Source organism: Nyctereutes procyonoides, unplaced genomic scaffold, assembly GCF_905146905.1.
Source record: "Nyctereutes procyonoides isolate TBG_1078 unplaced genomic scaffold, NYPRO_anot_genome, whole genome shotgun sequence".
Taxonomy (NCBI): domain Eukaryota; kingdom Metazoa; phylum Chordata; class Mammalia; order Carnivora; family Canidae; genus Nyctereutes; species Nyctereutes procyonoides.
In genome coordinates, this window is record NW_026575030.1 from 893,655 (window position 1) to 908,301 (window position 14,647).

At 34.8% G+C, this 14,647-nt stretch overlaps 1 protein-coding gene across 3 annotated transcripts in view; it reads right to left on the minus strand.

The window, feature by feature from the left end:
- Positions 1 to 14,647, minus strand: part of RAB3GAP1 (RAB3 GTPase activating protein catalytic subunit 1) — a 97,151-nt gene that overhangs the window by 8,785 nt on the left and 73,719 nt on the right. For all 3 annotated transcript variants that reach the window (XM_055316179.1, XM_055316180.1, XM_055316181.1), the window contains one exon: positions 13,090 to 13,317. In XM_055316179.1, coding sequence (XP_055172154.1) covers positions 13,090 to 13,317 — 228 coding nt within the window. The remainder of the gene's footprint in view (positions 1 to 13,089; positions 13,318 to 14,647) is intronic.

The window sequence follows — 14,647 nt, forward strand, 5'->3', positions numbered from 1 at the left end:
TAAAAACAATCTGTAAATTATAGCATCTAGAGATAATAACAACTGTTAATGGTGGAGCATTTTCGTTCCAGAATTTTTAAAGATGCTGAATACACATATTAAGTAAACTAATATTAAGCATGTAAATACTGTTTTGTAACCTGGTTTTCTCACCTAACATTTCTAAACATTGATAGGGACCTTCCAGTAATTTGTTTATTTTACTGTTTTCCCAAAATGGAAATTGTTTTATTATTTTTCTAATTATTTTTTTTTATTTATTTATTCATGAGAGACACAGAAAGAGAGAGAGATGCAGAGACAGGCAGAGGGAGAAGCAGGCTCCACACAAGGAGCCCGATGTGGGACTCGATCCCAGGTCTCCAGGACCAGGTCCTGGGCCGAAGGCGGGGCTAAACCGCTGAGCCACCCAGGCTGCCCTTATTTTTCTAATTAAAAAAAATACAGAATATAACACATAGACCCTAACCTTAAAGTCCTTTATTCAACAGGAGTAAAGGTAAAAGAAATATAATTTCATAACATGAATCTGGATAATACATGCTCATAGATTTCAGAAATAGATAGAAATATAATGGAAAAGTCCTCCAGAAATCGTAATTCCTAAGAAGCAACACATTTTTGTGTTTATATTTTGACTTCTCTGTCCATTTAAACACAAAGATAGAAGCATATGCAATTTCTTAACAAAAATAATAATATACATACTATTTTATAACTTGCTTTGTTCATTTAATGACTTATAACCTTTATTTTTTGGCTTGGAGAATTTTGTGTGATTTTTTTGAATTAAGAAATAATACAAACCAGAGTATTTATAAGCAGTCTAAAGACAACATGAACACTTGTTTACACACCAAATAGCTTAAGATAAACAAAACATCACCAGCACTTTCCCAATTCCCATGTGCCTCCCTGATCATGCCTCTCCTTCCCTCACGCACCCCACCCGTCAAGTAGCCACTAATTCTTTTGCTTGTCTACGTAGTTTTCTCACATATGTGTGTAGCCCCAAACAATATATTGCTTAGTTTAGCCTGGTTTTAATCTTCAGACAAATGAAATGTCTCTGGTTCAGCCCCTCAGTGACTTGTTCTTTATTCGGCATTCTTTCTGAGATGCATATGCTGATACATGTTGTAGTTTATTCATTTTCACTGCTGTATTAAAACGCTTCTCCACTGATAGACACCCCCCATCATTTCTGGCTATTACATACAAGGTTCCTGTTATATTATTGGGTATGTTTCCTGATGCAATGTAGAGGAATTTTTTGAGGGCATATACCTAAAAACAGAATCAGGATATGTACAAGATAATACCAATTGACTATTTTTTTGAAGTTATATTCCAAATTACTTTACAAAGTTTTCAAAAGATTTATATCTTTATCTAGAGTAATAATAGTTCCCAATGTTATACATCTTTGTTAACACCATTCAACTTTGGCTTTCCTTAACTTATAGCAAAACAAACTTACAAGAATACAAAATATATCTACACCCTTTGCCAAAACTCACCTTTTACCTCATCACACCCATCTCTTTCCTCTGTATATGTATACAATAAATATACACACATACATAATGTGAGAACATGTTACATACACCATGTCCTTTATCCCCAAAGATCTGTATTTCCTGAAATTAAGAAATGTTTTCTTAAAAAAAAGAAATGCTTTCTTATATAATCAAAAGACAAACTATTCTGATTACATAAACTACCTTTAACACTGATCAAATTACTTTTAATCTAGCCAACTATCCTTATTACAATTTCATCAATGGACCAAATAATGACTTTTATAACCTTTTCCCATCACCATACACAATCTAGTCAAGGATCTAGTCAAGGATCATACACAGCCTTTAGTTTCCATACCTCTTTAATCTCAACAAATTTTGAAGTTTTCCAGTCTGTCTTTTATAACATGGACATTTTGACTATAGTGCCCTCCCCTCCCCTTTCTGAATAACTGAATTTCATATTTTATTCCTTAGTTTTATATTTTTATTTCCTTAGTTTTAAAAAAATTAGATGCAATAATTTACATACCATAAAACTCACCACTTTAAAATGTACACGCAGTGGTCTTTAGCATACTTACAAGTTATACATCACCATTATCTAACTGCAGAACATTTTAATCACCCCAAAAATAAACTCATTACCCAACAGCAGTTACTCACTCATTTCTCCCATCTCCTAGACCCGGGTAACTACTAAACTAACTTTGTTTTCATGAATTTGAGTTTTTTCTGTTTTCATGAATTTTTATTCTGGTATTTCATATAAATGGTATCATGTAGCATGTGGCCTTCTATTTTTGGATTCTTTCACTAAGCATAACACTTTTAAGGTTCATTTGTGTTATACCATGTATCAGAAATTCATTTGTTTTTATGGCTTAATAATATTCCATTGTATGAATTTGTCATACTTATCCATTCATCAGCTGATATTTAGCTTGGTTCCACTTTTTTGCTATTATGAATCATCCTGTCAGTATCTGTATATTCAATTTCCTCAGTTTTTATTTAATGTCCTTTTCCTATTCCAGGAGCCAATCCAGGATACATTATATTTAGTAGTCATATTTCTAGGCTCCTCTCACATGTGACACTTTCTTAAGACGTTCCTTGTCTAAGGAAAAAAATTTTTTTAAGATTTTACTTACTCGTTTATTTGAGAGAGTGAGCGTGTGCAAGCAGGGGGATGGAGAAGGGGATAGCAGACTGCACCGAGTGTGGAACCCAAAACAGGGACCCTAAGATCATGACTTGAGCTGAAACCAAGATTCAGACATTTAACCAACGGAGCCACTAAGGTACCCCTGGCCTTGACATTTTTAAGGAATTCTAGTCAGGTTATTTTGTAAAAAGTGTCTTAACTGGAACTTCCTTGATGTTTTTCTCATGATCAAACTGGGGTTAGGGATTTTAGGAAGAAAGATGAGTAATAAAGTGCTACTTTCATCACCTCATATCAGGAATACATGAAACTTATCAATATGACTTATCCCTGTTGTTAACCTTGCTCACCTGGCTAAGATAGTATCTGTCAAGCTTCTGCACTGTAAAGTTACTCATTTTCCCAAATTTGCATGCTGCACTCTTTGGAAGGCTGTCACTATGCACAGCCCATGCTTATACAGTGGAGAGTTCTGCTCCATCTCCTTGTGGGCAAAGTAGATTTGGAGTTCTGCATAGATTTGTCTCCTCTCCAATTCATTCAATCATTTATTTGTAACATCACAGACTCAAAGACGTTTATCTTATACTCTAAGTAGTCCAACAGTACTTTATTTTGTTGCTCAAATTGTTCAAGTATTGGCCACTGGGAAATGTTTTAGTTGATCCCTGTGTCCCTTTAATATACACCAGAATTAAGTGTTACAGATTTTTTTTTTCTCTTTTTAGAACAGAAAGTTTCTCATTTGGGGTTTACCTAATTTTCCTCACGATTAGATGCAGAATATGTATTCATGGATCAATGTCTAAACACTGTTGGATCCTTCAGAGTATCACATTTTGATATAGGCAATCTGCATCCACCCCTTATTAGTAATATTAATTTTGACCACCCACTCAAGGTATTGTCCCATTTCTCTACTATATAGTTATTATTTCCTTGCAATTCTCCATTTGTCTTGGAGAGACACTTTTAATATATCTGCTGCTGAAGTGAGCACGGAAAGACACTTTAAAAACCATGCAAGTATGATACTCTTTACCCAAATTTCCACCTAGACATCTACTGAGGAGTGTCACTGGAACCAATCTTTACTATGAATATGGTTGTAAAATGAAGTTTCCTACTACAATGTATCCTCCATCTTTATGAAATGCCTCCCCTCTCTCCCATTTCTTTATCTACAAATTGCCAATGTGGACCCAGGGGTTCCAATTTTTTCCCAATGGTTTATAATTCATTACTATCTTTAGTTATTTGCTATTCAAATTGTCCAGACTTGGCCAGTAAGAGTCTCTTCAAACTACCTCCTTATGATACACCCCTATCTTTTCTTAAGCCGCTCTTTATTTTCTGGTAATATATGAGGTTCCACACTCATCTTATACCTTCCTTGTCCCAATTCTGAAACCTACCATTTCTCTGACGAAAGCATGGTTCCTTTTAATGAGTAATGCTCTAGAAAACAATATATATGTGTGCTCACTGCTACTGAGATGTCATTGATTCCAGACCCTTTAAGACAAAAAAGCTAGGAATATATATATATACACATATGTTCATACCCACATACCTATCCATACTTTAGAAATCTATGTGTCCTAGCAATATCTCCAATCCCAATGCACTGCCCTTTGGTCTTCCTTGCTTTCCTCAATTCTATGTTTGCATCTCATAGTTAGTTAGAATACTAACTTCCAATAATATCAACACATTTAATTACTAATTTGCTCCAACAATAGTAATCCACTTAAAAGTTTCAGAATTGCTTACCCACATCACTAAAAAAAAAAAAAAAAAAAATCTAGAAATAGAGTTCAAGATTTGTTTGCAATGCTCTCCCACCTTTCCCCCTACCTGAGTATATACAATCAAACATAACAATGTGATCAGAAATTATTGAATTAGATTCTCTTCCTAACCCTGACCCCATTTCAGTGTAGTTAATCATTTCAAATACAACTGGGATTAATTTATTTCAGCTTGCTTTCAGTTTTGGTCATTTCTCCTCTTTTCATTCTTGTTGATTCATTTTAATTTTGAATATATATAAACAAGTAATATTTTTCCAGAAGTCAAAAGTATACAGAAGTATACATTTACCTAAATGTCACTCCCTCCCATATTCCTTTTACTCTATTTTTTCCTCCCCTTTCAACCATTCTGGGTAACTAATTTCACTGTTTTCTGTTTTGTGAAGATAAATTTCTTTTTGTGAAGATAAAGAGACACGTTTTCTTAATCTTTTTACAGAAAATGAAGCATGCTATATATTCATCTGCACTTTACTTTTCTCTTAAAAACATATCCTAGAAATTCTTATCAGTTAATAGATTTTTTCTTTCTTTTTTTTTTTTTTTACCAGCTGCACAGTCATCAGTTATGTAGGTGAACCAATAAAGCTCCTAAGTTTGGGCATGTAGAGTTTCCAGTATTTTCTAATTAATGCAGCAATGAACAACTTAGTGCTTCTTTATTTTTGTACTGTTGAAAATATTAGGGTAAATTCCTAGAAGTGGGATTACTTTTGGGTGAAAGGGTAAATGAATATGTAAATTTTATTAACTACTGCCAAATTCCCCTCCACAGGGGGTTGTACCATCCTGTCTCTTACCAGTAATATAGGAGAGCTGTAGCCTCAGGGCCTCATTGAGTATTTATTAAGCTGTTAAATTTTTACCAACAGATGTATGAGAAATGGTTATCTCAGTGAAGTTTTTTAATTTGCGCTTTTCTCATTATGAATGAAGTTGAACATCTTTTGAAAGATTTAAGGGTAATTATCTTTTGGGGGGATGAGTAATCTCCTCATAATCTCTTGCCCATACTTCTAAAGTATTTAGCCCTTTACCTGTAATATATATATATATATATTTTTTCCCAGTTTACAAATATTTTTCCCAAGTTTATCATTTGTCTTCTGATTTTTTTTAATCCATTCTTATGGGTGGTATGAAAAACAGATCTGGTTATTCATTTATCCCAAAACAATTTATAAAAAGGGCCATCTAGGGGCACCTTGGTGGCTCAATCAGCTAAGCATCCAACTCTTGATTTTGGCTCAGGTCATGATCTCAGGGTTGGGAAATGGAGCCCCCTCCTCAAGCCCTGAGTCAGGCTCCAAGCACAGCATGCTTAAGATTCTCCCTCTCCCTCTGCCCCTCTACCCACCTCTAAAACATAAAGTAAAATAAATAAAAGCTCCATCTATACCAGTGATTTGAGATGCTATCTTTATCATATACTAGATTTCTATATATATATCTATGGACTTTCTCTTCTGTATCACTGGGCTGTCTAGTTATGCACCATTATCACATTATTTAAATAGTAAGGATGTGTACTATGCTTCAGTATATGGTTGAGTTAGTTGCCCTTCCTCTTCCCCTCATTCACTTACCTTATTGCTCTTTTCTACCTGTTTTTAGCTACTCTTGCATGCTTTTTTAAAATAGTGCACCCATTTAAAGTGTACAGAGCTGTACAACCAATATCGCATTCAGTTTTACAATATTTCCATCACCTCAAAAAGAAACCCACTAACAGTCACTCTTCAAACTCCTGAGTCCTAAGTCTGCATGTTTATTTTTACAAATAAATTTGAGTATCAACTTGTCTGGCTCCATAGTAAGGACTTTTGGTAACTTACTGGGACTGCATTAAATTTATAAATTAATTTAGAGAACTGACCTTAATGATGCTGAAACTTCCTAAATAAGAACAAGCAATATCTATTTGTTCGAGTGTGTTTTTCAAGAGTATTGTGTTTTCTTTAATCATATTTCTAACATTTCTGGTTAGGTTTATTTCTAGGTATCTACCATTTTTTTCTCTTATAGTAAAGAGAAAATGTCATTTACATCTTCAGAATGGTTATTATTTGTGTATACGAATGCTGCTAGATATGTATTAACCTAAAATCCTACTACCTTGCTGAATTCTTCTGTCTGAATTACTTTTATCATGAACTTTCGATTTTTTCTAGGTATACTGTCACACCACCTATAAATAGTTCTTCTTTTCAAGTCCTATGCCTCTGCTTTCTCTTTTCTTTTTTTTTTTTTTTTTTTTTAATTTTTTTATTTATTTATGATAGTCACAGAGAGAGAGAGAGGCAGAGACACAGGCAGAGGGAGAAGCAGGCTCCATGCACCAGGAGCCCGATGTGGGATTCGATCCAGGGTCTCCAGGATCGCGCTCCAGGCCAAAGGCAGGCGCCAAACCGCTGCGCCACCCAGGGATCCCTGCTTTCTCTTTTCTAATTACAGAAGCTAACACCTTCAGAATAACATAAAAAGGAAGGGGAGATAGTAGGCACCACTGCCTCATTGCTGACCTTAGTGAGAATACCTCTAGGGTTCCTTCCTCCCACTAAGACACTGTGTTTAGGACTGAGGTCTATATATATTTTTCATTTTAAGAAAGTATCCACCTAACCTTATTTCTCAATTTCATTAGGAATGAGTATTAAATTTTATCAAAGACGTATTCAGTATATATGGAAATGATATATTTTGTTTATTTTTTTTTTTTTTTTTAATTTTTATTTATTTATGATAGTCACAGAGAGAGAGAGGCAGAGACACAGGCAGAGGGAGAAGCAGGCTCCATGCACCGGGAGCCCTATGTGGGATTCGATCCGGGGTCTCCAGGATCGCGCCCTGGGCCAAAGGCAGGCGCCAAACTGCTGCGCCACCCAGGGATCCCTGTTTATTTTTTTTTAATTAATTTATTTATTTATGATAGTCACAGAGAGAGAGAGAGAGAGAGAGAGAGAGAGAGGCAGAGACACAGGCAGAGGGAGAAGCAGGCTCCATGCACCGGGAGCCCGACGTGGGATTCGATCCCGGGTCTCCAGGATCGCGCCCTGGGCCAAAGGCAGGCGCCAAACCGCTGCGCCACCCAGGGATCCCATATTTTCTGTTTAAATCTATTAATGAAATTACTAAGTCGATTCCTTTTTTATATATATTTAAATTCAATCTGCCAACATATAACACCCAGTGCTCATCTTATCCTGTGCCCTCCTTAATGTCTGTCACCCTCAATTTCCAAATAATCGTTGTTCCACTCAGTTGACATGTACTTTTTTTTTTTTTTTACAGTGGCAAGAGTCTGTTCACTTAGGATTTTGCATTCAATTTCTTAAATATTACTGTTCTGTATGTTTTTTTTTACATGCTACTTTTATCAGACTTAGGGATCAATGTTATAGTCAACATTTCTAATAAAAGATGTTGGGATGGGCAGCCTGGCTGGCTCAATGGTTTAGCGTCGCCTTTAGCCCAGGGCATGATCCTGGTGACCTGGGATCGAGTCCCACATCGGGCTTCCTGCATGGAGCCTACTTCTCCCTCTGCCTGTTTCTCTGCCTCTCTCTCTCTCTCTTTCTCTCTCTCTGTCATGAATAAATAAATTAAAAAAAAAAAGATGTTGGGAAATTTCCTCCGACTGCTATATACCGAAACAATTTAAGCAGCACTGGGAATATCTGGTCTCTCAACATTTAGATGAATTCCTCTGTGAAACCATGTAGGCCTGGTGGTTTTTTATGGGGTCATTTCTTGATAACTGTGTCTATTTCTTCTATGGAAACTGGTCTGTTTACATTTTCTGTCTTTAGTCATTTTTGATATACTGCATTTTTCTAAGCATCCATTTCATTTGGTTTTCAAATTTATACAAATTTATATACAGAATCATACAAAGTATTGGTCTTTTTTTTTTTTAACTATTTCCTCCGTATCAGTAGTTATTGGCACTTTTTGTCATTTCTTATTTGGTATATGCATGCTTTTCCCTCTCTGATTAAAGCAATCAACCATGTATCTATTTTTTCAAATAAAACCAGATTGACTAATCAGGTTTTTTTCCTTCTCTACTTCATCACTTTTATCTTTATCTCTGCCTTCCTTTTGTTTTCTTTGGTTTTATTTTGTTCTTTCTCTAACTTCTTGAATTAGAAATTTATTAATTCAATAATTTTCATTCTTCTATTTTTCTTGTCTTTTAAAGATTTTTTTATTTGTTTATGAGAAACACAGAGAGAGAGAGGTAGACAGAGAGGCAGAGGGAGGCTCCCTACAGGAAGCCTGATGTGCAACTCAATCCGAGGACTCCTGGGATCATGACCTGAGCCAAAGGCAGACATTTAACCACTGAGCCACCCAGGTGCCCCTCTTTTGTTTCTTCTTGATGCAAGTATTTAGATCTATGGATTTTCCTTTGATCACTCCTAAAATATATCTTAGAGGTTCAGATATGTAGTGTTTGCATTATTTTTCAGAAATCTTAGTATTTCTCCTTTACCCAAGAGTTAACTAAGGTTTTTATATTTCCAGGTAGAAGGCCTAGTTTTTTGTTGCTGTTGTATTATTTTTAATCCTTAGTTTTATTGCAGAGATCATCATAGTACTGGTTATATTTCTATTATGAATCCTGCTGATGTTCTCTTTGGGCCCTAATATACTATCAGTTTTTGTGAATTTTCCACGTGTGTGTGAAAAGAAGGTATAGTCTCTACTGTCAAGGTGTAGTGTTTGAGATATATTTAAAAGATGAACCTTATTATCTTGTTTAGATCTTTCCTTAGTTTTGTCTACTTGACTGTCCTGTATTGAGAGGAATTTGTTCAACATCCTGTTATTAGTGTGTTTCAATCTGATTCTCCCCTTTCTCCTGTGATTTCCTATTTTTATAGATGGCTACTGTGTTATCTAGTGTATAAACATTAACAAATCTTGTATCCTCACTGAGAAATACCACGTTAAGATTATAAAGAATCTTTGTGTCATTTAATGCTTTTTTGCTTCAATTATACTTTATTTCGTATTAGGATCATAACACCTGCTTTCTTTATTGCTTTCATGTACCTAGTAAGTCTTTGCCCAGGGTTAATTTGTGACCTTCTTTTTGTATGTGTGATAAAATAAAATTTAATTATATAATTAGACATTGGCAGAAAACTGAAAGAATAATTTGGCTATCCCCTTACCCTGATCCTATTTCTATTCTATGTATTTTATTTCATTAGTTTTTTTAAGCATAACTAACATACAGTGTTATATTAGTTTTAGTTATACAGTATAGTGATTCAACAATTCTATCCACTCCTCAGTAATCATCAAGAGAAGTACTCTTAATCCTCTTTAACCTTTTACTCTCAATCCCACCCATCTTTCCTTTGGCAACCATTAGTTCTCTATAGTTAAGAATCTAGGGCTTTTTTTCTCTCCTCTTAATTTGTTTTGTTTCTTAAATTCCATATATGCACGAAATGATATGAGTATTTGTCTTTCTCTAACCTATTTCACGCAGTATTACATCCTCTGGGTCCATCCATGTTGTTGCAAATGGCAAGAGTTCATTCTTTATGGCTGAGTAGTATTCTACTGTAGATATATATATAACATCATCTTTCTTTATTCGTTCATCTCTCAATAGACACTTGGTTGCTTCCATATCTTAGCTGTTGAAAAGTATGCCACATAAACATAGGGTTGCATGCCATCTTTTAAAATTAGTGATTTCATTTCCTTTGGGTAAATACTCAGTAGGGTAATTACTGGATTGCATGTTAATTCTATTATTAGTTTTTTGAGGAGTCTCCATACTGTTTTCCACAGTGGATGTACCAATTTGCACTCCCACCAACTGTGTATGAGGGTTCCTTTTTCTCCACATCCTGTCAACACTTGTTATTTCTTATCTTTATTTTATCCATTCTGATTTTGTAGCCTTTTTGAATCACTGAAGCCCTGGTTTGTAGTGGAGTTGGGTTTTATATAACTTACTATCCTGTACTTGATTGTTATCATGTGTGTTTCTCTATTTGGTGTATGTTCTTTGCTTTCTACAAAACTCTGCCAGTAGTAAAGGTTTATATTTTTATTCTAGTAGGTATCTCCATGGTAATACTTTTTATGCTGTCCCTTAATTCCCTCCCTTTAAGTGTTTTATAATCTGGTCTGACAATTTTAAATGGTATCCTCTGATCACCACCTATTATCTATGTAAGTCAGTGATCTCATTCTACTTTCCCCTCTTCTCTCTCCTTTTTTTGTCCCAACTTTTTAGATGCATTCTACTTTGTCCTAATACACAATATTTACATATTCTTCTACCCATATCCTCACCTAGTTTTAGTCTTAGTTCTAAAACTTAAAAAATTAAATGCTCACCATTGGTCTTTTGCCAAAGTTTCTCCAGTTATATTTTGGTTAGATCAAGTTCATCCTCCTATATGATGCTGTTTAATAAGGCAGCAACTAGCCACATGCAGCCATTTAAAAATTCAGTTCCTATGGTATATTAGCCACATTTCAAGTGTTCATTAGATCCACATATGGCCACTAGTTGTTTGGACATCACAGCTATAGAATGTTTTTAACACCACAGAAAGTTCTATTAGGGCAACTCTAGTGGATTCCTCAAAAAGGGTGCATGTGAACAAAAATTTGCATGTGCAAAACCTCAGAGAAAATTTTCTTAGAGCCTTATTTGGACACCTTGGTGAGATATAAATCTTTGGTTTGTACTTTTTGCTTACATGTCTTAAAAGTTCCCTTGCTTTTGGGAAATCTGACACCTGCCTGCCTCTCTTTCCCTCTTAAGTTATTTTCATCTTTTGCCAAAAGTTCCGAGAATCTTTTTTCCTTTAAATATTTAAGTTCTAATAGTTTTGTAGTGATTTATTTTGGAGTTCATTATTTATGGTGCATTTTCGCCTGCACCCAGTGAACGAGCCCTTTCAATATGCAAACTCTGGTTTTCTTTTATTTCCAGAAAGTTTTCTTGGATTGCAGTTTCAAATAGTAGTTCTATTCTAGTGTTTTGGTTTTTCTTCATCAAAGATGGATAAAATGAATATTATTCTTACTTTTCCTATCCTTCAACTTCTACTAGCTTCTCTTCAACTCCTTTTACTCATCATCCATTTTTGTTCTCCTGGCTGCTTTTGCTGCTTTTCCTTGATGCCTTTTACTAAATTTAAATGTAAATCTATTCTCCTTTGGGCCCTTTGTAATTTAGTCTTTATTTTTGATATGGTTATCTTATTCTTCTCCTTCTATCCTGAGGTAAATCAGTTGTGGTTTCATTTCTTTGTGGGGTTTTTTGGTCCATTTCAGCTGTTAGTTTAAGTATTTCTGATAATATGATTTTTCATATCCCCCATGCTGGTTTGAGGAAATGTAACCTCATGGAGTATTACAATTTTTTTCCGCATCATGGTCAATTTTCTGGGAAATGCTTTCATTAGCTGAAATAATCAACTCTGCATTTTCTGCTATTTTTAAATAGTAGTTTTATATGGATATGGTCTGCTCTTTACTAATCCTAGTCATGCCACAGTTTAAAAGTGCCCTCTTCTGTACCATTTCTTTAATGGATTGGGGTGGGGGTAATGAAGGTTGATAGGTCTTATTTCTCTTGTGTTTCTGCAGGATCCCTAATTTTCCCCGTATTCCTTTTTTCCCATCATTCCTTTATCTCAAAGCCATATCATTCCTTCTCTATGTAACTGGTTGTTCCCAAGGCAGTGTCTCTCAGAGTGTCCACTTGTATTCTTCCCCACTTCAAGCCCCTTCAAATCCCTTTAAGTTAAACCTGCACTGAGTATTTTGAACTGAGTATTAATGTTATGATCTCTCCTTCTGGGATGACTCTGTGCTCCATCTAAGTCTTCTATATCCCTCAGCTCTTCTTCTTAAGACTCCCTGCCCCCAGTCTCTGCACACAGGCTTACAGCACTAGGAACTCCACTGAAATTTGGCTTATTTCTCAAAGTTAATTTGAAGGTCACTATAGTCTCCATGTATCTTAGTAATGCTGAAGGCATAGATTAATTTTCTTACTAATTTCATGGAGTTTTGGGGGACCCGGGTAGGAGAGTGTGTAGGACAATTTCTTATCAGATGGCTGTCACTATTCTCCAGAACTCCAAATGTTTAATAATTACAAAGCAGTCCACCAAATGATTATCCCGTAAGTTTTTGAATGAAGACTTATCTTAGAAACTTTTGTTATATCTACTTTTTCACTAGAAAACTTTGCTGAACCTTGCTCTTATACATAAATCTTAATGTATTTCTTATTTTCTTAATAAATTTTTGGTGGTAGAACTGCTAGGTCAAAAGATGTGACCATCTTTAAGGCTTTTGACATATACCATAAGACAGTCCAATGATAAGTATTCTATATATACACATTTTATTCTCTGGCCTATTTGCAACTAGTTCTAAAATCTTTAATGTGAATAGCAGATACATAAAAGGCCCATTAAATTTCAATGCTTTACTTCTCAAGTACATCCAAAGGTTTCACGTCTATTATAGTGAGTTTTTAAAATGCTGGAACAATAGTTAGCTTTCTAGTATTAGATACTCAAACCTCAGTTACCTTTTCTGCTTCCCGTGTATCATCAAAAAGTCTCCTCTGCCTTCTAGCAGGAATTGGCTTAGCAGTTTCCCAAGCTTCTACCCACATATTGCTTGGAATCTTCATTCGGGCACTCAGTTCTCCTTTCAGAACCATGTTGCCCTTTTCATCAACAACTTCCTCTTCAATATAATCCCGGGGTGAGTACCACCTCACAAAATCTTCCAGAAAACAACCTGGATTAGCTGCCTAAAATATGGCAAAAAAATTCAGCAGAATCAAATAAAAATCAACAGTTAGTGATAAACCGGTTCACAAAATCATACTTTCACAAAATGCTTATCTAATCTTTACAAAATCTAATATGTGACATGAGTTTGGATATTTTCTTTAAAACAGGTCAGATGTTCAAAGTACCAAAGCATTTTCTTTCACTGTCTCCATTTTACAGAAAAAGAAAAATTTGATGAACTTAGAAATAAAAAATTGATGTGAAATGAAAATAATTCTCTTAAGTGTATTATAAGTTATATAAGTTAGTTTAAAATTATAAGACAGTAACTACTCAATACTAGGAAAAGTATCAAATAAGCTCAAGTAATTAAATAACACACAACATGAAAAGAATAATAATGCAATAAAAGAAAAGTTCTACTGCTTTTTTCCCCTCAATAAATCAATACTGGCACTGCAATAAGTATCAGTGAACTTCAGAAATGTTTTATTCAGTCATCACATTATTGTGCTTTATATAACAAATTACCATCACATAAACTGCTTTTGTCCTGGTAAGGAATTAGAATTCAAACTATTGCTTTTCAGGTTTCTGAAACCAACTAACTAAACTTTTATTTAGTGGGTAAATCTATAGAATTAATGATGATACATGCCAAAATTCATTAAGTATTTCTACATTCAAGCCTGGAAAAAAAAAAAGTAGAGGCTTCACAGTGTTAGTAAGGCATGGAGGTCTTTTTGCCAAGTGTCCAGTGATGTATTAGTAGAGTACTAAGGATGGAGTTAGATACACATACATTGACACACACACTCAAAGGATGTGTGCACACATTAAACACATGCCTTTTTGGTTAAATTCTCTACCACAACATATACTTTCTGCTGAGAACTATTTTATTGCCTAAAATAGTTAAGTAATATAAACATTAACAAGGAAGTGCTAATAAGCAGATCACTTTCTTCCTTTTTTAAATTAACCTCTGACCAAAATGAAAATGGATATAAGAAAGTCAGTCTTAAATGTGAGGTGCAAAACTGCCCTTTTCTCCTCATTGAGCTTATTGTCTATCAGCTTCACCATCCTTAACAATTTAGGAAATCCCCCTGAAGGATGAAGACTCAAAGGAAGTCCTTAACTGAGAGTCAACAACATAAATTTCTAAGGACTATGGCATCATGACAACAAAAAAATGCTGTGAACAGCAATGGATCAAGATTGCTGCATGACTCAGGATTCATGTACAAAGAACTGGATATTGATCAGGCAACACCATACCCACATAAACACATCTTAGGAACTTGAGACAGACCTTGAGAAAAGAGAATGAATTTAAAGAAAATA